Below are 23,873 nucleotides of genomic sequence, written 5' to 3' on the forward strand. Positions count from 1 at the left end.
TTTGGGTAAAGTATTCAATTCAATTCAATTCAAAAATTATATTTATTCCCATATTAATCATCACCTTTAAGTTTAGCATTCTGGGTTGTTCCATACCCGTTTCCTAAACTACAAAAACCAACAAGTACTGGGACCCTGACTAATATTATACTAAAGTGATATTATAATAAAGTGTTTCATTTTTCAATTCTCAAAAAAAAAATCATTTCTACCCGATCGATAAATTGGTTCCACAACTGGAGTTATACAAAGGCAAACCGTGTTTCGTCTCGCTCAATCTCGTGGCGTTTGCCAAGGCTTGCGAGATCCCACGAGATAAGGGGAGCTCCGCTGTGGAATATTAATATAATATGCGCGGTCTGAAACCAGGGGAAGTAACTTGTCTGCAGCAATCTCGAAAGACACGACAAAAATTGTACAAGAAACAGCAATGCTCTGTTGGGCCTCCGACTCGTTTATTCCACGTTTTATTCATCAGAAGTTAACATAAGTGATTTGTCGGCTCGTTCATACAACCCTGTGCTATGTGACAAATCATAAATATACACTATCCAGATACTCAGCCTCGTGTTTTAGTTTTTCCAGTCAATAAAAGCACTATTTAAGAAACAAATGACACTACATTAATAAGTGTCCGTGTACAAACAATACTCAAATAGTGAGGAACCGTTGTTTTAAATTATACAGTCTTAAACATTCAGAAACTTCTTGTGCAGAGTAAGGAAAGGGCACGAAGAAACAAATTCAACCACTTTCCTCATCACCAAATCGTAAATCCACAGAATGATGATGAATTTTCCGTAGGAAACAAAATCCATAATGCTAAAAATATACTCTTTCACCATGCAAAGCGTCAATAATATTACACTAAATTAATTATTTCTTGTTGAAACAGATCTCCCAAAATGAGTGGGTTTTTGTTTCGATCCTCTATGGATATATGATTCGGGTCTGCACTAAACCGTATAAAGAAATCAAATAATGCCGTGAAGAATAGACTTTCTGCAGGTCATCAAGTCCACATGCGCAGTAAGTGACACTTTATCTTTGTTTAAATAATTATTTCCATGCAGATTATTTCTAGCCATCTTGTAATTCAAGCCCCGATACAGGGACACGTGAAAATACCTATAAATTCGTGCAATGTCGTCGATAGTTTTACACTCTCCACATCATGCATTTTATCTTTAATATACAAACATACTTCCCAAACTATACACATACACAACAAAAAAACCGATCTTCTTCCATAAATTATAAACCGTGCAAGGAATAAAAAAACTAAAAATTACTGAGTCTGTTTGAGGAGTATTTGCAAGAGCAATTGAGTCTCTCTATACACCATTGGTTAATTAACACAAATAGCTGCGACTGATCCTGCAAGCTATAATTGCCAAAAAGCTGGCGACTGCTCACCTCGATCTCAAGAGCTCTCCAGAGGAGAAAAAACCCACAGCCGTTTACGTAATTCTAGTTTGGACATTGTGCATGAATTCAAAGACCCCACTATTTCCCGTGAGCTGAAATAATCACAGGGGTGTTTTTTTTTTTTTTTTTCTTTTTTCTTTTTTTATGCTCATGGAATAAGCAGCCGAGCCTTTCACTTTTCGTCTTTGTGCTGTTGAAGCAGGGGTTGAACCAATGATGTATGCAGAGATCTCTCTCTATTCATGCCCAGTTTTTGCAAAGCTGCACTGATTTCCAGACCAACGTGTTTCCACACTCGGTAACAAAACAACTGTACAAGGTGAACCATTGCTCCAGCATTGGGGGGAAGGCAAAAATATATAGAAGAAATTTGATACAAGTTAAGCCTAAACTGGTTAAAATAAGAATCCAAATGTGACAAAGGGGACCTTGCACTCCAGACGCCATCTTGGAGAGGCACGCATGTACTTTATTATAAACGAAATGTACCGTCTAAACCAAACATGGTGGTTGTTATCAAAAGACGCTGAACTCCAACATGGCGTCTGTGACGTCAGTACAAAAGCCTTCATTTTAATTTTAGGCCTTTTATTATCAATGCATCAATAGATCCTCGATGTTTTGAGAATTAAAGAAGTGTCACATTTTGATTCAATATTTGCTCGAATGTCTAGCCTGAGTTTTGTTCTTTTGCTGGTGAGATTTCGATTAGTGTTTTTCAATCAGAATTTACTCATTCTCCGAATGTTTAAAAGATGATGGACTGTGAATAAAACATGATATACCGAGCATCGATGTTCAAATACTGGATGTTATTTTTAAATTTTTTGGAAGCATAATCTTTTACTTCTGGTCCGCTTATGATCCGATTAATATTCCATGCTGTTTGTTTGACTGTTGTCAGGAAATAATTTTATGCCATCATCAAAATATACAAAAACTTACATTTTGGTGTTCCCGCAAAAACAAAAACAAAACCGTGACAACTTTTTCGAATTTCTACATTTTATATAAACATCCAAAACCAACTGCACCTTTAAGGTGATATTTCAAAATATACGTACCAACTCCCCCTTTAACGTATGTGGTTAACCATCCCTGTGTTTTGTTTGTTCAATGTTGAAACTTATTGTTTCAAATATCATCTGCAGGGAGTTCTGGATTTGGGTAGGCTATTATTATTACCAACCGGGCAAAGGTGAGCACGTGTCAAACGAGATAATCAGCATTTCATATTTGAGATATTCAGTCACAAAATTCAATGTTTCCTTTCAAACTCACAATATTATATGTATATTATTATCAAGCTGATATTTCTGGAATATAATCCTTGAGCAGACGGTTGCGTAATGTAAATAGCTCCCAAAATAGGCCTGAATGAAAACAAAAATATATGTAGAGTATTTTGAAGAAGAAGTCAGATTTGCTTACACAACAAAGGATTGGAAGCAATTGGTCCGACTTCATAACTCATATGAAATGCTTTTTATACACCTGTGGCAAGCAGAAATCTGCATTATTATTTGAAAGCTTGGTGGATTAAATAGGAAAATTAGCTGAATATCCAACTGGAAATCAAGGGAGATATTCCACTAAAGATCTAGGGTCGAGTGAACAAAATGTTCTTGTGTATGACATGAAATGGTACTTTAACAAAATTGTTCCTTTTTCGTGGATCATATTATGAATCTGTTCACGGACACCTCACCAACGGCCACTACTTCCATTTAAACCATACACTCAAAACCAAATATAATGATTAAATTGAAATCACATTAAACATTACAGTTTCCAAACCGAAATACCACGCGTACATTAGGCTGATAAAATATTAAAATGCCAATTACACTCTCCTTCGTGTGGTCGTTATTGCTCGAGAATGAAGCATTTCCAGAGTAAAATGAGAAAAAGATGTGAAGGTTTTACAGCCGAGTGATGTGTGCCCACCGCCCGAACCAACACCGTTCACATTCAGTGTGGCAATTTTCCGCACCGTCGCAAGTTCTTTGTGCTGCAGTTGCCAATGATTATATCAGCACACGTGATCTCATATGGTCCGCTAATTTGCCGTATTGTTGGATTGAAGTGCTCGACTAAACAACAAGAAATGATTGTAATGTGAATGCTCTCAAGTTAACACCAACCCCCTTTGTGATTAGATTGGTCATTTCTGTTTCCGCAAATTAACGTTTCCCGCCCAAAAGATTTGCATCCGATCTACTCAACAAAATGGCGGCTATATTCCCTTTACCGTTATATGCACAATGTGGAGTGGGTTTAAAAGCAATCATAGCGTCGCAGTTGGGACTGTTTCGAATTATGACATGACGCCCTATCTATTTTCCCTCCACTTGTTACGGCCAAAACAAAATAATAAGACCGGTGTCAGGACGATCATATCGCAGCTATCAGATTTGATGAGGCGTTAATAATGGTATAATACAATGAGCGCAAATGAACCGCATGAAGCTAAATACAAGACTTTTCTGGACAAATCGTAACCTGCAGGCGTTGTGTCGGCGACACCAGCGCTGCCGAAACAACAAAAGGCCTGGCGAATTCCCGCTACAAAATCTGAAATATCGCGGGTTATAACGTTATATTTGGGTTCTTACAGCTAAGCTCGCTATCTTTTGGGGCTTTTTCTTTCTTTTTTCTTTCTCTCTTTATGAAACTGATTGAAGGACTAAATGTTCGTGCTAGCTCCTCTATGCTTCAGGGTTGGGGATGGGGTTGGAAACGCCCCCTATACTCTGACAAGATGACCTGGGAAAAAAAGTTGAAGGACACGTGTGACCAATAAAAGAGTAAAAAGGGCTGACCGAGTCGAACTAAAAGAGGCTTTGCCCGAAGAGGAATATTTGGCCATCGGTCGACGATTTGTGTGAACCGAGAGGGGGAGCGTTTTTAATTGTGCCATTGAAGAAGCATCGTAGACGCCGGCGTGTTCGTAAGAGGTACGACGGGGAATTGTCAATGAGCGGCCACCACGATACGGTCACTGGGCACCGTACCGCACGGAGCACGGCAGAGCTCGAGTGTTGTGTTGGCAATTGCACCGGTACCTCTGTTTGACTACACAATTCCCGTGGACTCTTGTTTCCTTTCGCCATTAGAATTTCCAGTTAACACTCTCAGTTTAATATAGAACTCGTTTGGGATTTATTGTGCTCTAAGTGGCAGAGTGTGAGAATAACCCAAGTAGGGAATATTCTTATAAATTTGTATGTAAAACTTGCCTAAGAAATTCAAAGAAAAAACGATTAACGTTGAGAAGTATGCGAAGAAAACATTTTCTTTGCAGTCAGTTTAAATTGGATTTGTGCACAAGAACACGCAGGACTTTTAAATAAAAAAATTCGGGTTGACTACAAACAGTGAAATTGAAATATTACTGGGTTTTGAAAAACTACTCGGCTGTTTTGTCCTTGTGTATTGAAAGTCCTCGTAAAATCATCTTACACTTTCGATCAGCTTTTTTTTTTTCAGGAAATAATACAGCATGTCATTCACAGGTTATTGATCAGACCTGCATTAAATATTTCCCATTTTACTTTTCGTTTAGAAGGACCGGTGTACTGCATGCCCTCAAAAGCCACACAATTCACAAACCACTTCCCAACTGATACCAAAACAAGTGAATTTCCTGGATAAAACCAAAACAACGTTTGTTGGGGGAGGACAACAACAAAACATCTAAAAACAGAAAGATAGAAATTGTCGCTATACGCACGTCGCAGCGTCTGCAAGAGACGAGTGGGGGTACGACGGGAATTGGGTATGTGCAGTGCATGATGATCAACATAATCCATCATTTATGAGACAAACAAACCTGTCTACTGAACATACACTGATTCCCAGAGGTCAGAGTAAATACAGGAACAGGAAGAAGCCATATTTACAGAAATTTTCTTGCGGGCTACGCGACCATAATAGGATGCAACAGAGTTGCCGATGCTTCCACCGTAAACCGCCACGCGAACGAGGCACAGTTTGTCCTCAGTTTCACCGCCAAACAACTACACATAACCCCCGGTGCCGTACTTCCCAACGCAATCATAAAAACTAACCGTTATGAAATCATTGTTTTATAGAGTAGCCAAAGAAAGAACTAAAAACAACGAGGTATAGTTTTTAGAACCTCGGTGCGGATCTTATTGGGGGATGAGGCGCGGAGAGTGGCAGGGCCAACGGTGAAATTCTTGGCGGACTTGTCTTCGTTTGTTTAAAAACAGATCTTCGGCAGCGAGTAATGTAATCATCACTGTTGTCTTTGCATACGGGTCAATAAAAGGGGATGTTTAGCAAGGCTTGCTAAAGATGGCGCTAGGGACTGATGAAACTTCTGCTCATGATCTCAAAGTGATTTCATGCTTTTCCCAAAGCACAACATGCTATTGTTTTTGTTTTAGTTTTGTTTTAATTGTTGATATTTCAGACTTGGAATGGAAAACCAATTCCACAGTTGGTGTTGTAATTAGGAAACTGAGAATAATTTGACAAAGATGATGTGGCTAGACAACGAAAGTAATTATGATACTTAATTTTACCGGAAACTTGAAACCATTCTCTGAATGACACAGTGACCTTACTTAAGGTCACCATAATACAAGGCGACTTTAACCTTGGAATTGGTACATCACTTGTGCAGCAATCTCTACCTCAGTATCTTTCTAAAGCTACCTTACTGATCATTCCTAGGGTTCATCGGCCGAGGGATTATCTCAGGGAAAAAAAATTATTAATGAAAAATTGCTCTCCGTGTGAGAGAGACAATTTTGACTGAGTGGCCATTTTGTCAACAAAAAAAAACAACAAAATGGCGGGAGTGGGGGACTGGATGTTTTTACTTGAGCCAAAACACATAGACTCAATGCGTGACATATCAAGTTTTGACATGCAGATGCACACCAAGGCTTGGGTTCGCTGTGTGTATGCAACCCCAGCCACCCCCCCCCCCCTTTTCAATGCAGTTATTAAATTGATTGTGCTTTCAAAGACAACATGGTATTGATATGGTGATGGTGTGGCGTGAAAACCAATACCACAGTCATTCTCTGAACCTCGCAATCAGGCTTTTTGAACGGCGTGCATTTGACCCCTACCACTTCACCCTCAATACACTGTGGATGCCACGGCGAACAAGGGCCAGCGGACGAATAACGGGTGAAATCTAAGTAATTGGAAGGGTGTACTCTGCTATTCACTCCTATAATCAGACCCTTCTCCGTGGGCGTGGGATGCTGTAAAAGGGGCTCTGTTGTATAGAGCCAGAGTGGTCGGGACCTAGTCTCGCAGGACCTCAGATTACCCTGGTGTACAATCATCATAACCATGGTCACCGATTGTTAGATCGTCAGGAGTTTTTCTTTGGCTACTCTCATTGCATCGCCATTCCCCCAGCCTCCCCTACCCCGAGTTATTTCTCAGCCACGATGCAGTTCCCTATAAGCAGAATGATCAGCAGAGGGTTCAACGGGAAATCTAAAGGTAAAGACCGATGACAAAGTAATGACAGACATACTATAAAAACCTGCATGATACTTGATGATTTCTTTCTTTTTGTTATTGGTGCGGGAAAACATTGAGGATCAGAGGATGTTTCAGCACGTCATGAGAACAGAGGGGCTAGCACGGGCATTCTAAACGAATACGATAACTATACGCAAGGGGGAATATTGCGCAATCATGAGGGGGGGAAAGTCATCTCGTGCAAATCAAGACTAGTTCAACATTTACATTGTCATTCAAATATGTTTCCATTACTGCACACGTATGGTTTGGTACGGTTTAAGGTTTAAGATGATGCTGGCCATACGGCTATTATGAACACAGCAACATAGTGATACTTGACTGCAAAAAGGCTATCGGTTTTAGAAGCGTGTACCTCAGAGCAAGGATCAAGTCACTGGCGTTTATAAATATCCTCCCCTCGGACCCCCTGATGGCCAACTTTTTTACCCCTTCATCCATCCCCCAGTAATGGCCATCGCGGTGTCGCTCTCTCTCATGCTCGCTCCCCCTCTCTCTCTCCCCCATCCCATACGCCCCGGCATCGTTCCATCTTCACCGAGGAGCATTGTTATAACACAGACCTCCGGGAGGGGTTTAAGATGATGGATTGGGTATCACTTGCAGGCCTTCTTGTGCAACATACTCCTGGTATCAGCGTAAACGTACCAATTCCCTCTGCACACCTTCTTACCTCCCGGGTCAGTTCCTCCATGGTTCAAGAACGAGACGGGGAATGCTTTTGAACAGGTTTTTTTTCTTCTTCTTCGCGCTCTTATTGCCAAGTTTTTTTTAGGGGGGGGGCTCTTATGAGCGAGTGCATATGATGGGAAATAGCCGCGGTTTCCATGCCGTATATATTGATGCTGAGGCACCGGTACATGTTGACCGTACGCATCAACAAACGGTCACACATTCTATGTTTTTAAAAAATAACCCCTGGACGATCTGTTTTCCCCCGTGGAAGTTTAAACTTTCTGAATATGAATTGCCGATAGTTGGTAAGCCCTCTAATGGCTGTTTTAAATTCGTATGTCTGCATGAGCCGGATAGATAATGTTCATATACAACGACCAATAGTAGGAAAAACTTATAGCCAGACCATTCCAGAAAACAATTTAACTCTAAAAAAAAAAATAACTGTTAGGCGGAGAAAGTCAGTTTTTGTTTTGAATGTTTACATAAGGTGCAACCGGACATTTTAATATCAAACTAAAGAATGCAGCGGTGGCATTGTGTTTCAAAAATGATCTACTCTTGTTTATATCATGTTCCATTCCTTACACAATAAAAGCTCTATTACAGTAAAGAAGAAAGTTAAACCAAAGAACATGGGTTGTTTTTAGACGGTAAAAGGAACAACAAAAATAATCCATTTACAACCACAGCGTGAATTAAAAAGGAAATAAAGACCTTGTTTCCCGTAAAATATATTACATAAAATTTATAACATCGTTTTTAAATAATGGTAAAAGAAAAAAATCTGAGGACAATGCTTCGTTATTGTTATCAATAACACACTGTGTCACAACCAGGCAAGATGGCGATCACATACATTAGTTGTATCAAGAAATATAAACCATGTTCGATTGGGTTCCATGTAAAATCATGGAGAATAGTATATGAGTCAACTGACATGATAAGACTACATAATAGTGTCACATCATTTTTGATAGGAGACTTACATTCAAAACCGACTCGCAATGTTCTTCTGGCAGGTTGTGGTTTTCTTCATGAAGGGATGATGATGTGTCTATGTGTTGTGTTGGTTGAGACCACAGTCGCTACGATCCTATATCCACAAGGTTGTTGGACATGGGTGCGAGCATTGAGTTCTGAAGCGAGTTCTGAAGCACGGAGTCGGACATGTTGACCTGCGTCAGGCCCACGTCGGATACGGGCGGCAGGCTAGTCATGGGTGACATGAGGTTGGCTTTACTCAGCTCGCTCATCATCAGACTCTGCTGATGGTGTTGGTGGTGAGGATGAGGGTGGGGGTGCTGGTGGTGATGGTGATGGTGAACCGACGCTGATGCTGGTGCCCCTAACTCCGTCACATCACCCAGGTTTTCCTTGCCGTTCATGACCATACCCAGGTCTTCCTCTGAGCTTGTACTCGGCGTGGCCATTTTACCCTTGTTGTCTTGCTCGGCACTCTCCCTGTATACACCAGAAAACCCACATCAATGGAACAAAAACATACAAAACAATAAGCATGTGATAAACAAAATATATCATTCCCGAATGAAAAGACCGAGTATGTATTCGCCAGTATTATAATAATGGATTATTTTCAAAAAGATATAGCTATTGGTATATTCAGAAAGTAATTTGTTCACAATCTAAAGTGTATGATTTCCACTAACAATATCTGCTTTAACACAATATGTATTGAATTTGAAAGTGTATTGTGAAACGAATCAATATATATCTTAATTTTGCTAAACCCTTAAGTTTGTGAAACCATGGAGGTAGAATTTAAACGATCTTCACTTATACAAATGACAACATTTAGTCCAAAATTTTTCAAAATATTGAAAATTGGAAACGCATAAGTATTGGGTATTAATGGATTCTCCAAATGTCCATCTAACGTGGTTGATTATACAAAAAAGAAATTGACATATTATTCTCATTTCATGAAAAGTCCGATTGACTGTTAGGGAAATAGCAAATGTAATGATTACCATCAAATAGCCGATTATGATTCATCAGTTCATCGTGACAAACGTCTTTTCGGAAAAGAATCCTAGATGTTCTAGTTTTCATATAACAATTATCCAATACAATAAACTTGTATTTTGTGACCTGTATCTGCATGATCCCTGACCAATGTGTTTTTAAATTTACAATAAGATCGGCAACTGATTTACATGCATTCTGAAACTGTCTCAGTGTTAATAATCAGTAATTCAATGACAATTCTCAGTTCCCGTGGGTATTTGGAGAGGCACAAGTAATAATCCAAGTATTAGATTGATTAATGATAATGGCGCGGTCTAGGCAATATTCTTCTAATAATATCGGCAGGGCATTGCCAAACACTACTGACAACTAATCAGTAATAACAGTGTCTATTGACAATTCAAATATGTTCAAATATATCAGGTAAACAGTGCATCGGAATAAACACAAATCTACTTCTTCTTATTTGGAAAAAAAAGAGGAATGCCGGTTTTGAAAAGCTTCTTGTAGGAACTGAGCAAACGGATCGAGTATTATAAATATAGTGGCGACCTCACTAGATTGTTTGCCCTTCTGCCACATAACATTGCATGACCTAAATACATTTTTCCCCGGCGCTGCGGTGCGCATATTTCTCTGCCGTCGACGGTGCTGACATTTTACAAGTGCCGTGATGCAAGTAATATTTAGACTGAATATCACTTTGTTTAGAAAACACCTAACCAAATGTTATGCGCAGAATTTAATAGAAGAAAAAAAAATAGCTATTGTTAAAATCATCTTGGAATGAAAATTTGATCAGGTTTCATTTTCGTAAGTATGTTTTTAGAGAGTTTTTTTTTTGTGGCAGCCTGACGATGAATTATGTGTCATCTAAATGTTCAATTGAAATTCTTCTTATTGTCACACATCGGCTCCAACAAAAATAAGTATGACCATGCTAGCCGGCAGAGATGGCTGTTCACTCTAACTTCTTTTGTCTGTCTCCCCCCTGCCTGCAATTTACCATATTTTGCCCCTTCGAAGGAAGCTACGGTAAACGGCGAACGATCCTGAGGAAAGTACGGTGGTGTCGAGTTACACAGCTTCGGCTCTCTGCACGTGGGACGCGCGGCGCGATGCCCCTGTCAACAACTCGGGCTCTCCCCGGCCGAGTTATCTTACCATTCACGCATTCTTCTCGACCGGCACGGATTATATTGCCAGATAGTGCAAGGTTAGAAAACCGCGACATACACAACAAATTATATGAATATATTCATTTATTAGAATGGGTGTTTAAAAGTAAACATATAATTTGAGTTTTGTTCACCTTTCTTTAGCCTCTGCAGCTCTGTCCCGTTGCCGCCGATTTTTGAACCAATTGCTAACTTGAGTCGTGGTGAGTCCCGTCGCTTCAGCCAATTCTCGTTTTTCTCGTGGTGATGGGTATGGGTTGTGTGAGTACCATTCCCTAAGCACTCCCCTTGATTTCTCCTTGAAGCAATAACTAGTCTCTTCCCCGTCCCAGATGGTCCTTGGGAGAGGGAACTTTCGTCGTACCCTGTATTTACCGACGGCTCCGAGTGGCCGTCCGCGTAGTTTCTCAGCCTCGATGTAGTGCGCCTTGAGCCACAGAGCTTGCAGTTTCGGGTGGTTGTGAGGAGAAAAATTATTGCTTTCCAAGATCTTGTACAGTTCCCGAAAGTTACCCCGATGAAAGGCGACGATGGCCTTGGCTTTGAGTACACTCTCGTTCTTGTGGAGGTGTTCGCAGGCTGGCAACGACCAGAGAAATCTTCCAAGGCGTTCAATATTGCCGGACTGCTGCAGAACTTCGCATACACAGGCTACCTGTTCTTGCGTAAACCCGAACGATGGCAACATGATGATGCTTCAGCCACAACACAGGAGAATAATGTTAGACAAATTCAGCTATCTGCTTTTGCTCTCCTTCTCTCCCAGTCTGTGTAACCCGACTGACAACTCTTCCTCCAAAGTGGGAAAGATTTCACCACAAAACAAAATAATAAACCCCGATGCGATGCCGGGTAGCGACGACGGTGAAGAACACAGTGTACCGCTGCCGATCCTCACGAGAAGTTCTCTTGCAAGCCTTTGACACCACTCGTACTGACAGTCACACGCTATGCCCGAGCCTTTTACTATCGATGGCTGTGATTGGCTTTCTGCCCAGCATCGGTCGTCGGGCCATTGAGGGCGAACAGGAATTAGGAACCATGGCAACGCTGTCAATCAGTGTAACCTGAAACGGCACTGGGTGTGGACTTGCTGTCAGTGCTCTGTTGAGGCCATGGGTGAAAGATGTAGCCAGCTCCGTGCTCTCGTATACGGCATTGAATCGTGTAACTAGCTATATGGGCTATGTTCATACACGACTCGTCAGCGTATAACCTAGCAATAAAAATATATACCCCCTATGCCAACAACGCATGGTATCTGGAGAGAAAATTCTCGTCTGCGCTCGCCAGTCACAACATATCTTACCAGGTATGTCACTAGTCACAGCACACTACCCTCATGCAAGGCATTTCGGTACGTACAGAGAAAGAGAGTCGTAGAGAGAGACGTAGAAAATGTCACTATTATTCCTCAATGAATCACTGTGCAAATATTTGAAGCAAACATTTTTTTCTCTCCGTTTTGGGTCAAGCACAGAGGAAAGAATGGGGACAGGGTGTTCTACTTTCTGTAATTGCACTTCTCTAGTTACCCGATATAACCAAACCTATCCAAATCGATAGTTGAGGGTCACGCCGAAAAATTACATATCACAGTATCATCTCTCCATTGATAAAAAAAAGAATATGCGAGGATAGTTAACCCTGGTACCCGAGACCTAGTTCCTGCCTCGTTATGTCATTATTATCTAAACGAGATAATGCCTACGGGAGGTGAAAATAGAATTTATAGGGCATATATGTTTGTTATTTAGACCAATGACACGGGTACTCTCTCAACCTAATATTCAAGTCCATGGCAAGCGTCAAACACTAAACCCTCAATTTCAATCTTTATTACAATTTAAATGCTTTTGAAAATGCTAATTAAATTGTTCTTCCCGGTTCCCTTCGCTATCAAGGTTGGGAATGGGAGTATACTTCACGTCGTGAACCCCCCCCCCCTCCTTCCATTGATGTTCAGCCCCGTCCACACAGCCCGTCCTCCTATTATTGAATCGGCGGTTAGACAAGCACTTCACAACCCCGCTACATGTTTATAGGATTTGGCCTAAGGTTTGTCTCTGTTTTTGTTTCTTGAATAAATCTCCTTACGTATAATAGTCTACAGAGGTATTGCAGCTGCGATCGGGAGATCAGCAACCGGGCCGGGCCGAGGGTGACGGGGTACATGCGGGCAGGCAAGGTTTTTTCAATAGCCGTGATGGTGTGTTCTTGTTATTTGTTGGTTTTTGTCTGGTGAACCCAAATCACCAACTAGTGAGAGATATAACAGTAAGGTAAGATCAGGGATTATGGGTTAAGATTGTTTGGGAAAAGAGAAGTCAATCTAATTTGTATAGTGATGTCATTGGTCAAATTATTCATATTTATAAGAAGCATTTTTCTTCTACATCAAAATGTGAATGTTGATATAGGACTTCTGGTTTTGGACCTTACATCAAAGCGGAAATGTAGACCTGGAGTCGTATCATTTAAAGCGATGTGTTTATCATTACACAATTTCTTGATTTTTTACACTAAACAGTTTCGGTCAAACAAGGCTTCAAATTTTAGTTTGCAGAAGAAGCATTTTTATTTTATTTTAATTTTTTGGCGTCGTAGAAACTCTAATGTTTATCACATTGAACAATTTTTACCGTATTGTTTCCTATGTGTTGTATTGTCTCATTGATTTGTTCGAGATACCTGTGAGTTGTTTTGTGTATATGCCCACGTAAATTCAATTAAGCTAATAATCAACAAGCATGTGAATTTTGCCCAATTGGGAGATTTCATTATTAACATTATGGACAAGCCACCCTGTAAATCTCGACGCCCACCAGTCATTTACAATACATGTGTGTATGTACTTTCCTTCATCCTCCTGCGACCACTGTTGGTAAACCGATTAAAATGAATCCATCTCGGTATGAATCAAAAGGTGGGAGGAACAGGCATTACCCACAAAGACATGATGGAGTTTAGGTTCCTCCCTCCATGATGAGACAATCATGAGCAGTTATAATCAGTTTGGTCATAGAGAAACAGAGACGGGATTCCTGGTCCTTTTTCTTTGGTTAAAAAATAGATCAACTCTGACTAAAAGAACGATATACAACCCGTATTATTCGGTGAACATTATATTACTGGTTTAAAAAGAACTTTCTCTAATGTGATAGATGGGAAATACGTCTTATGTAACCTCAAATTTAGTGTTGCAATTATAGTTGAAATTAGCTACACGTGGTATTTACCTTCCAGAAACGGCATTTTTTAAAGAGTGCTTTTGCGTATAGGCAAATATTAGTATTACGTTCAACTGTGTTTTAATGGGCGGTTTTAGTATTGCGACACTACACACTAGTCTATGGGCGTTACCTTAGCCATATCACACCCTTATTCCATGTAGGTAGCTCCATGCTTATACTTTGTCAGGGTATGAACTGCCAATTCAATCTGAATCTTACAGCTTCCAGAGCCCACACCCCCTTCCAAGTCCCGCCCCCTCCACCGGCCCTCCGACACACACACAAATGCACGTCATTTAGTATAACTGTTTATGTATTGTCAGTTGGAGAAACATTTTGTCAAAAACATTACTAGGAAAAATCTTCTTCACTTTCATTGTTAGTTGGGGAAACCCCCACCGGGTCACTGTTGTTCTTACGTCATTGTTTGTGTTCAATCAGAATGATTAATGTTCTGCAAAACAGATAAAATCTCTATATATAAACCGATAGTTGGCGGGCATTTCCTCGAAAATGACACCGCTCTGGTATCATCAATCTGAGAACACAAGTTGAAATACTACAACAGGATGTTTGTTTGATTTGTGTACTTTCTCTTCCTCAATGTGGAATGCTGAAATTAAGACAAGCACAATTAGGGTGATTCCGCCTGGAGTTTTATCACGAATTACACCAGGGTTGGATTTGAACTTTAATGCCATTGGGGTTATCCATGGTGTCAGTATATACCTCTTCATGTTCATAGCTTCCTGAACATTTAGAAATACACATTTTTATAGGCCATGTTTTCGTGGATTCTGGATACTGGACACAATTGGTATATAATTACTCAAAAAAATGTGTTAGCATAACTTTACTTGGTAACGAGCAATTGAAATCTGTTGATAGTGTAAAACATTGTTAGAAATGGTTTCCTCTGAAGTAACGTAGTTGTAGAGAAAAAAAGTAATTTCTCACTGAAACATTTTAATTGAATTCGAGACCTTAGCTGAGGTGTCGAACTCAAGCATCTGAAAGCACTCAACATGTGGGACAAGGGTGTTTTGTGTTCAATTATTAGCTCGCAACTTCGACGACCAATTGAGTTCAAATCTTCACTGTTTTGTTCTTTTATGCATAAATTGAGATACACACGTGAGAAGACTGGTCTTTGACAATTACCAAAGGTGTCAAGGGTGTACCCTTGATATTGTCCTATTCTTGAAGAGAATCATTATGGATGTTCATTAAAACTTCAGTAAACTATTAAAGGAGAAAACCAGCTATGATAAGTTGCCAGTCTGATGAAGCCACTACACGATAGTGGTGAAACGTCACTGAACATTATTGTGAGTTTGTGTCCATTTTTTCATGTACATATTAACATGGATAAAACGACCATGTTTAATTATAATTTTTTCACAGAATTTCACAATCATCCACTCCCGTGTTGAGCCGAAAAATACTTTTAACAACAGAACAGTGTGTTTAACTCTGAATGAACTTCTAGCAATGGTCTGTTGACGAAGGTGGTACTTCTATTTCGCTGAAATTTGTAGATTCGTCTGCTCTTAGTTTTCAAGTGAATGAATGTCTGCTTGACCATTTTCTCACATTATAAACTCAGTGTCTTGCCAGGCAATTGAGACAATCGCCAGAGGTGCGCACCTTTTCCCTTGGCTGAAATTTTGTATTCTGTCGATGGAGCCTGTCCTCAAACTGTGAGAGTTATTTACCGCCGTACTTGACTCGAGAGAAAAAGCGTCCTCGACGTTGTCAAGGCTAGGACTGTCCCGGGAGCGTACGGGGAAGGTTGCTCTGTTTCAGTTGGTATTTATCTAAGAGTCCCCCGCTGCCACTGCATGCGCACTGAGGACATCTTGACGGAGTAGGGGTCGGCATTTCAACCAAACCAAAAAATAAATGTCGACGTTCCAGGCGCGTTTCAGGTGAATCTAAATGATAATGTTGAATTGCTGAGGTACGAGTGCAGTTTGTGTAATGAGGTGTTTTTTTGTCATCTCTCTCTCTCTCTCTCACTCTCTCTGTAGAAGCTTGTCGCCTACAGATGTTGAGTTGACTTTGGGTTGACGCTTTATTTGTTATTCTGTGTGTCTTCAATCCACTAAATCATTGCTGTACTTTGATGTATGTTAAAGGTACATACATGAGTGTTAATGAAGGGAAAGGGTGGATGTTTAAGTATCTTTCTTCTTATATGTTGTGGGTTTAAACTTGCTTAAAATGTCTTGTGTGAGAAAATTGTTAATCTGTTTTGAATATATCCGATTTTAAAGTATGCAAGATGAAGCTTTGATGAAATTGCACGCAACCCCTAAAACACTATTGATTGTTAATTGTATAAAGGTAGATGTTAGAAACTCTTTATATTGTCATCTTCTGTGGTTCTTGTTTTGAGTATACACGCTTGAAGGCTCTCGTGAGAGATGCGTGACTTGTTTGATATCGGAGCAACTATAAATATACATATTAATAGTAAACCTGCGGGTACAACCATGGGTAAAAACTCTTTTGAAGGAGTGGTGGCTTTGAAAAGAGCTGGTTTGGTCTCGACGTTTCGAACAGTATACTCTGCTCGTTTTCAGGAGAATGTTTGATACCATCATTCTGGAATCTGAGGGGAAGTTTACTCGGTGTAGAGGTGAACCATAGACATCCACAACGAATACTCTTTCCCCTCGTGCACTCCGTTTCTATTTGGAATTTGGGAAATGGAGTTGTCATGAAAAAGCTGTAACAAGAGTGTATGGACTTAAAGGCAGTGGACACTATTGGTAATTACTCAAAATAATTATTAGCATAAAGCCTTTCATGGTGACGAGTAATGGGTAGAGGTTGATGGTATAAAACATTGTGAGAAACGACTCCCTCTGAAGTGCCATAGTTTTCGAGAAAGAAGTAATTTTCCAAAAACTTGATTTCGAGACCTCAGATTTAGAACTTGAGGTCTCGAAATCAACCATCTAAACGCACACAACTTCGTGTGACAAGGGTGTTTTTTCTTTCATTATTACCTTGCAAGTTCGATGACCGATTGAGCTCAAATTTTCACAGGTTTGTTATTTTATGCATATGTTGAGATACACCAACTGTGAAGGCTAGTCTTTGACAATTACCAATAGTATCCACTGCCTTTAATACGAAAAAAAGCATACCTCGAAGCTCTAGTGTGGCTCATTCAATTTTTCAAATGTTAGTCTTTATGCTGCGATCTCGATCATGGCAAAAAGTACGGTTGCCTCTCTTTACACCAGCGCCTTTAAAGCCCACTGGTCTCTATCTGTCGTTGGATCTGACCAAACTGAAGGTCTCACAGACCATGATATCAGCAGCAGGCGGTACTGGGATCGGCACGCTGTGTCCCCACGAGACCTGTCCGTGGACCCCGCCACTGTCAACCGAAACTTCGTTATCTGACTGACTCGCCGCGCTACCCTGTCTCTCTTCCCAGCCCCTCACAACATAGTTCCCATTTCAACGGCGTTAATCACATGCAGGTTATAAAACACTGGCAGAAGAATGGAGGTAATTATTATTCCCCGGGTCCTAGAATAAAAATATCCGATTTCATAGTGACTTCCCTCTTTCCAATTTCTTCTAAAGTTAAATTTTTAATCACCTCGTATGCTGATGATTTTTTTTTTCCGTGGAGATAGAAGGCATGAGCGGAGGCAAGCAATGGGGGCCAGGCTTTCGTGGCCTTGTCGATCGTGTCTCATTGTCTGAAGGTAATTACTTGGCAAGTGATCAGATTTCTTATAATGGTTCCACCACATTTTTTAAACCACTTTCGAAAATATGAGACGGCTCGTGTGACCTGAACCATGGCCGGGACACTCGGTCCTACTGACGGCTACGGTTCCTGGCTCCATCACGAGCTTCATGTTTTCCACTCCGGTGAATGTGAAATCAACAGAACACACGAGAGGGGGAAAAAAAGAAACATAAAGGTTTAGGACCGTAAAGTAAACAAAATGAACAATACAAACTTGGGATATAAAGCTAGAACAACGTGACTAATTATACAAGTGTGAAATAAGATTAGCAGAAAATTAGTAAATATTTAGCAGACTTGGCCTTGGTGATTAGTATCAATACATTGCATACTGAGTCAATGTTTGACTTTTAAAAACACATAGCCCTAACGGTGCTAAATCAAACTGATTGATTTCTGCTTATCTTCCTAAAACCATTTCTGATTATTTACCTTAGAGTATCGGATTATGACTATTGAACTTATTTCCATAAATTCAATCATTTTGACATGTCCAGCTGGATCTGGTATTGAACTTTTTTTGTTGGTTTTTTAAACCCTTGCTCACAGTTAAGACTGGGTCATGTTTGTCTGGTGTAAATTCAGTTTTGTGTTTTACACCAAGAACCAACCCGATGGTGGGCATCACATGGTGGCCGTTTTAACTAACGAAAAAATGAATGGGTGTTTCTTTTTTGTGTTTTCTGTTATTTTGTTTGTATAATTTACCATGTTTTGGTGTTACTACTAATAGTGATAATGATAACAATGTCATTTCAGGAGGTTGAGGACCCCGTTGTTCATTTGTTAAAAAATGTATATCTTTAGCCTTCAAATTTGATTTTGATGATACGCGATTTTTGAGCTAGAAACAATCACAAAGACATGAGCTTGACCGTACTGCATGGTTAAAATCGACCAAATGAGGGCGCGACAGAATATTCTTCAGAACGGAAATATTCTCACACAGTCAGGAACTCCCGAATGTGAAGGCTAAGAATCATCAAACCTTTTATCAGATAACTTAACAAATAAGAGAGAAGTTAGATTAAATAATTTTATTTTAATTTCAGCCAATGCCTTGTGTGAAACAAAAACAATGAAATTACCGAGACGTGATTGAGACTACAGGGTGGTAATGATTATACTAGAAACTAGAAAGAATGTTTAAGCTAAGTTTTCCCCTACAAGATTTGTTTAAACAAAAACATGTATAGCACCTTTCTCTTTGTTTATACTGTGGGTAATAATTCAACAAAGGGTTTATTATAATTAAATAGTCTTCACTTGGAACAGACTGGTCCTGGGGAGACAACCAGTCGTGGGCAGTAAAGCGATAAATCAACGTCATGTTAATTAGTGGCTTCAACAATCACGTCCGTCATCACGGCTAAATGCAATAAACATTGAGGACGTTAAGTCATTAATGCAATTATCACATTGTTATTAAGACCTCCTTTTTCTCTAAACGCCCTCTCTGTGCGATGTGATAAATCTAACGCCTTGGCACCACACGTCCTCTGGGAACATCCGCTTCTAACTGGTGGGTTCCAAGAGACCGACTATGACGTAATATATCGCCAACATTCCAACAATTCGATAAACAACTTCCCCTTAAAAACAAAAACCAAGAATTAAATAAAGGGACTGCTGTTAATGTAGTATAGTGATACCACAACTTCGGCAACGTAACAATTTTGCAGATACAAACTAGTTTATGGAAATGCCGTTATAAAGTTCATGTAGTTTTCCCCCACAGCTGTAACACAAATAGGCCCTATGGCTGAAATATTCAATCGAAATAATGTTATAAAGATTATCACCGTTCGGCAAAACTTATTAGCGTTTATCGGACTACCTGTCCAATGGACTACTCCAACAATGAAGGTAAAAGGATAGATTCTATAGTTTCTACCTGCTTATGTCTTTAATAGTCCAAAATTCTGTTGCTGGTAATTTCCCTTGGATGTTGTAAATGAAATTAGTTTTAAAAATGACACTATTATCATGGAATCTCTGCTCACACATAGCGGGTCTGTGTCTTCGCAAGTGGCTTTTGTTTGTTTAACAAACATTTTTTTTAAGAATTCTCTTATTTCTTGAAAGCTGCCACGCATTGTTCCCAGTCTTTTTTTTTTTTTTTTTTAGAATGAATATAAATAGATCATCGATGGAAAATCTTTGGGTCATGGTAATTGGTTTATAATTCTCGATTGTGATTTTGATGATTTGTAACTATGTGGTATAAGAACTATTGAAATGTTTTTTTTTTATTGAGAAGTGCTCTACGCTAAGTGCTCTACCATTCTAACTAACCACACTGCTTTTAACTCATTAGTTTGATCAGCTATTGTTCGCCCTAAGTAGGTGTACAACTAGCCATATACAATTAGGGTCAAGAACTAATTGTTTTGCTAATGCTACAAACATTCATTAGCACCACCATCAAGTAATGTTTACCAATACCTCGGTTCAAATCTATCAATTCAATGTGGATTTATAAACGAGAATGAGTTGGTACAGCTAGTATTCACTACAAAGGGCTCCCCACTTCAGCCCCCAAACCGCCAAGGTCTCACTGTATTGTATGTGAGGGGGTTGAGTGCTGGGGACCGAGCTGCACACTCTCTGCCGTATATTATAGTTGAGTCGACGGGGTTGGAAACATTCCGGCAGTGTGGTGCGGCCGTGTCGCTGGCGGGAAGGTTATCGCATGAGTTGTTCTTTCTGAAGTTCGGAAGGTCTGTCGGCCCCTTGTGTCAAGGAATCACCGTCAGATATTTACCGAGAGTAAAATAAACAAGAGTCGAGACGCACTCATGATAGGCTTGCTCACTTTCTGGGTAGTTCTCACGCTTAAATAGCCTTCCCCCTTACACTCATTCTAGTCACTAGGGAACTTCAAATAAAAAAACACGAAGATATAGCTAGCCGATAATTGTTAAGTCTAACTTTGATATGTTTTTTTTTTTAGAATAGTATAGTTTGCCTATTCAACAAGGAGAATAGTTTATAATTGCTTCGTGCAAAAAGCGCCAATACAGGTCTTTTCAATGCCGACAGGTTTATCAGTGTTTATATCAGGTCATTATAATACCAATACCAATAGGTATACTTTATACTACTTATCATCAGGTGTATATAGTATTAGCATGTATATTTAATACTACTTAGGTCTATTATACCAATGACAATATATACCAACAGGTCGTTATAATACCAACATGTCTATTTAGCACTGTCGGATATCTTTAATAATAACAGATCTGTACAAACGTTGCTCTATTTATTATCTCACGGAGAAAACCTGATTTTAACCAACCGATTCACTGTTTGTTTTGTCAAATTATGTGTACAATTAATTATACAGCTAATTCTAATAATAGCCTTTGTATATAAAAAAAAAACACAATCATATTTATTACAGTGCCTGCAGTGATGTGCATTCTACGAGTGAAGGACGTACTTCTTGTGGAAGAGAAGCTATATGGTGGCATGAGTTATTATAGAGTTTGAACTTTGAAAGTTCGGTTTTCTTTTCCAGTGTGTACGTTCAAATGAAAAAAAAAACCTAACTTCGTTCATGAGTTATCCTGTCATCTTTCACTCCCAATAAAAAACTGGAACAACGAGACGGAATTTCGTCGCAAAACAATCACATGTTATGTCTGGTAACAATAAACAGCCAAGCATTGTCACTTCAACTTTTGTTTAATTGTTGTCACGATAAATAACAAGACAGGCATTACAAATACATCGCATCCACTGCTATGTTTGTTATGTGCAAGATATTAGTGAATTCTGACTGGTATTTCTTTACAAGTTTCCTGCGGGGCGTGGTCGTTTCTTCTTTAAAAATGAACAGTAATATTCTCTGATAGCATTTAGCCTAAACTGTTCATTGTTCAACACAAAGCGGACACTACTAAATGAAAAACCGCAAAAATTAATCATCCGGCATAAAGGGGCGGAACCCACGATTCGAACCCCTGAAGTTATGGTTCTGAAGTCCGCCACAAAACTGCGGTTAGAAAGTCTTGTAGACCAGTGAGAACTCTTTCTAACGCACCCGTTAACAAAATCTTATTTTGAGTGTCTTTCTACGGGTCACAAACATCGAATATGCCACCTTCTTGAAATGGCACTTTTACAACTACTTGGGGAATACATTCGGCTACTAATTAATTCTTTTTTGGATACTATAAATCGTGGCCTTAATGTAAATAAAGCGGAATACAATAATGTCCAGTGTCATTGTATTTGCAACGAGCGGATTGTGGAAGTGTGTTTTTATTTTACATTTATAAGGCGATGTGCATTTTGCTTGAATTCTCGTGCGCATGCAGCTTGCCCTCTCCAGTGTAAAAATTGAGCCCCATTTCCCACTCCAACAATATTGCATTGAATAAATGAACTATACATTGGACAATAACGCACCACGCTCGTCCTAGGCCCTCGGTTTATTAATTAACACCCTGTGACAAAAGCCACACTCACACAGCACAACACTCTGGCAGCAAAATGGCCGCCTGGTTTACCCCAATCGTTGGAAGGGAATTTTGCGTGACCGAGACAAAACACGGCCTGTCCCCATAACATCTGGTCCTGGGCCCGGGGCTTCACCGGTCCGTATGATCCGCGGGATGCATGGCTCGACACTCGCATTAGAAACACTTGCAAATTACATCCACTCAATTAGCTTTCGTTTGGGGGGGAAAGAGAGTGGGAGGAGGGGAGGGATAAGGTATACAAAAAAGGTCCATCAACAAAGACCTTAATATCTAACCCCCACATTGTCATCCATGGCATTCGAAAGTAGCGTCAAGAAATTGAAAAAATCTGGTGGAAATGAGATTTTGTTCTCTCGCCAGAGCCAGAAGATTTGTTGCCGTCTTGCTTGCGGGGGATATTAGTAAAGTTTGCGATTCAAGATTAACTCGGCGATTTGAGTCCATTTTCGCCCACAGGCCTTCCATAGTGCAAAGGATGGACGGGGCGGCATTTTCCAATAATACTTATCTCTGCAATGAAGACCTTTCTTTACAGCATGTTTACAGCAACTCGACCAACCGGTGGGAGGTGTTTTTATCCCCTCTCTATTTCTCTCAGTCTCTCGCCAAAGTAAGTAATGCGTTAGCCCAAATCCCAAACTCCCCTTTCTTGCCTTTGATATAGTAATGGGTGAAATTTAAGAAATATCTTGTTTGCTTTGATGATTTTTTTTTCTCTTCTTTTCGGCAATTTAAGTTGGGCCGTATTTCCTGGAGTGAGATCAATTAGTGTTGGATATCTACCGTTAGTGCCGTGAACTCAGTCCTATCCACACACAGAGAAAAGATTACACAACTTGTGTAAAATATTACCTGTTTTAGATGTAGTGGGCGAACACCATAACTATTAGGTAAAACTTTACCCAACAGGCGTTGGGTAATATCTTGCTTAATAGCTGTGTAAAAGTTTACATAAATATTGGGTAGTTTTCTTTACTGAATTGTTGGGTAAACCCACTCATGTAAAATATTACTTAATTTTGAAGTAAAGACTTTACCGCTTTACAATGTAAATAGTTGTGTAAAACTTTACATCAATATTGGGTAGTAAAAATATTACCTGTTTTAGATGTAGTGGGCGAACACCATAACTATTAGGTAAAACTTTACCCAACAGGCGTTGGGTAATATCTTGCTTAATAGCTGTGTAAAAGTTTACATAAATATTGGGTAGTTTTCTTTACTGAATTGCTGGGTATAAAACCACTCATGTAAAATAATTACTTAATTTTGAAGTAAAATATTTACCGATTTTTAATGTAAACTGTTTGCCTTTAAAACTGGTAATAATATACACAATGCTTGGGTTGAATACTAGCAAAGTGTTCTTTCATGGAGTTTGGGGCTGTAATAAATGGACACATCATAAATACTGAGACTTGGCGACCACAACATGAATTTCAAGATAACAACTTTTTAATAAAAATTTAATGGTAACAACATTAACAATCCAAAACATCACATGTGCAAAATGGGGTGTTCTGTATGTTTCATAATCAATCAACAATTTCAGTGAATTTAAAAAATAAAAAAA

The 23,873-nt window shown here is 39.6% G+C and overlaps 1 protein-coding gene across 1 annotated transcript; it reads right to left on the reverse strand.

The window, feature by feature from the left end:
- Positions 1 to 439: 439 nt before the first annotated feature.
- LOC139936073 (homeobox protein SIX1-like) lies at positions 440 to 11,792 on the reverse strand. The gene is made up of 2 exons (XM_071930803.1): positions 10,937 to 11,792; positions 440 to 9,099 (listed from the first exon to the last, which is right to left on the reverse strand). Exons 1-2 carry the CDS (start codon positions 11,488 to 11,490, stop codon positions 8,724 to 8,726), a joined length of 930 nt encoding a protein of 309 aa, XP_071786904.1. The 5' UTR covers positions 11,491 to 11,792; the 3' UTR covers positions 440 to 8,723.
- Between the last annotated feature and the right edge of the window lie 12,081 nt (positions 11,793 to 23,873).

The sequence above is a fragment of the Asterias amurensis genome, chromosome 1 (assembly GCF_032118995.1).
Source record: "Asterias amurensis chromosome 1, ASM3211899v1".
Taxonomy (NCBI): domain Eukaryota; kingdom Metazoa; phylum Echinodermata; class Asteroidea; order Forcipulatida; family Asteriidae; genus Asterias; species Asterias amurensis.

Coding starts and splice junctions, on each gene's coding strand:
- LOC139936073 (XM_071930803.1), bottom strand. CDS start 11,490: ATGTTGCCATCGTTCGGGTTTACGCAAGAACAGGTAGCCTGTGTATGC. Junction 9,100..10,936: donor GCTGCAGAGGCTAAAGAAAG/GTGAACAAAACT, acceptor TGGTGTATACAG/GGAGAGTGCCGAGCAAGACA.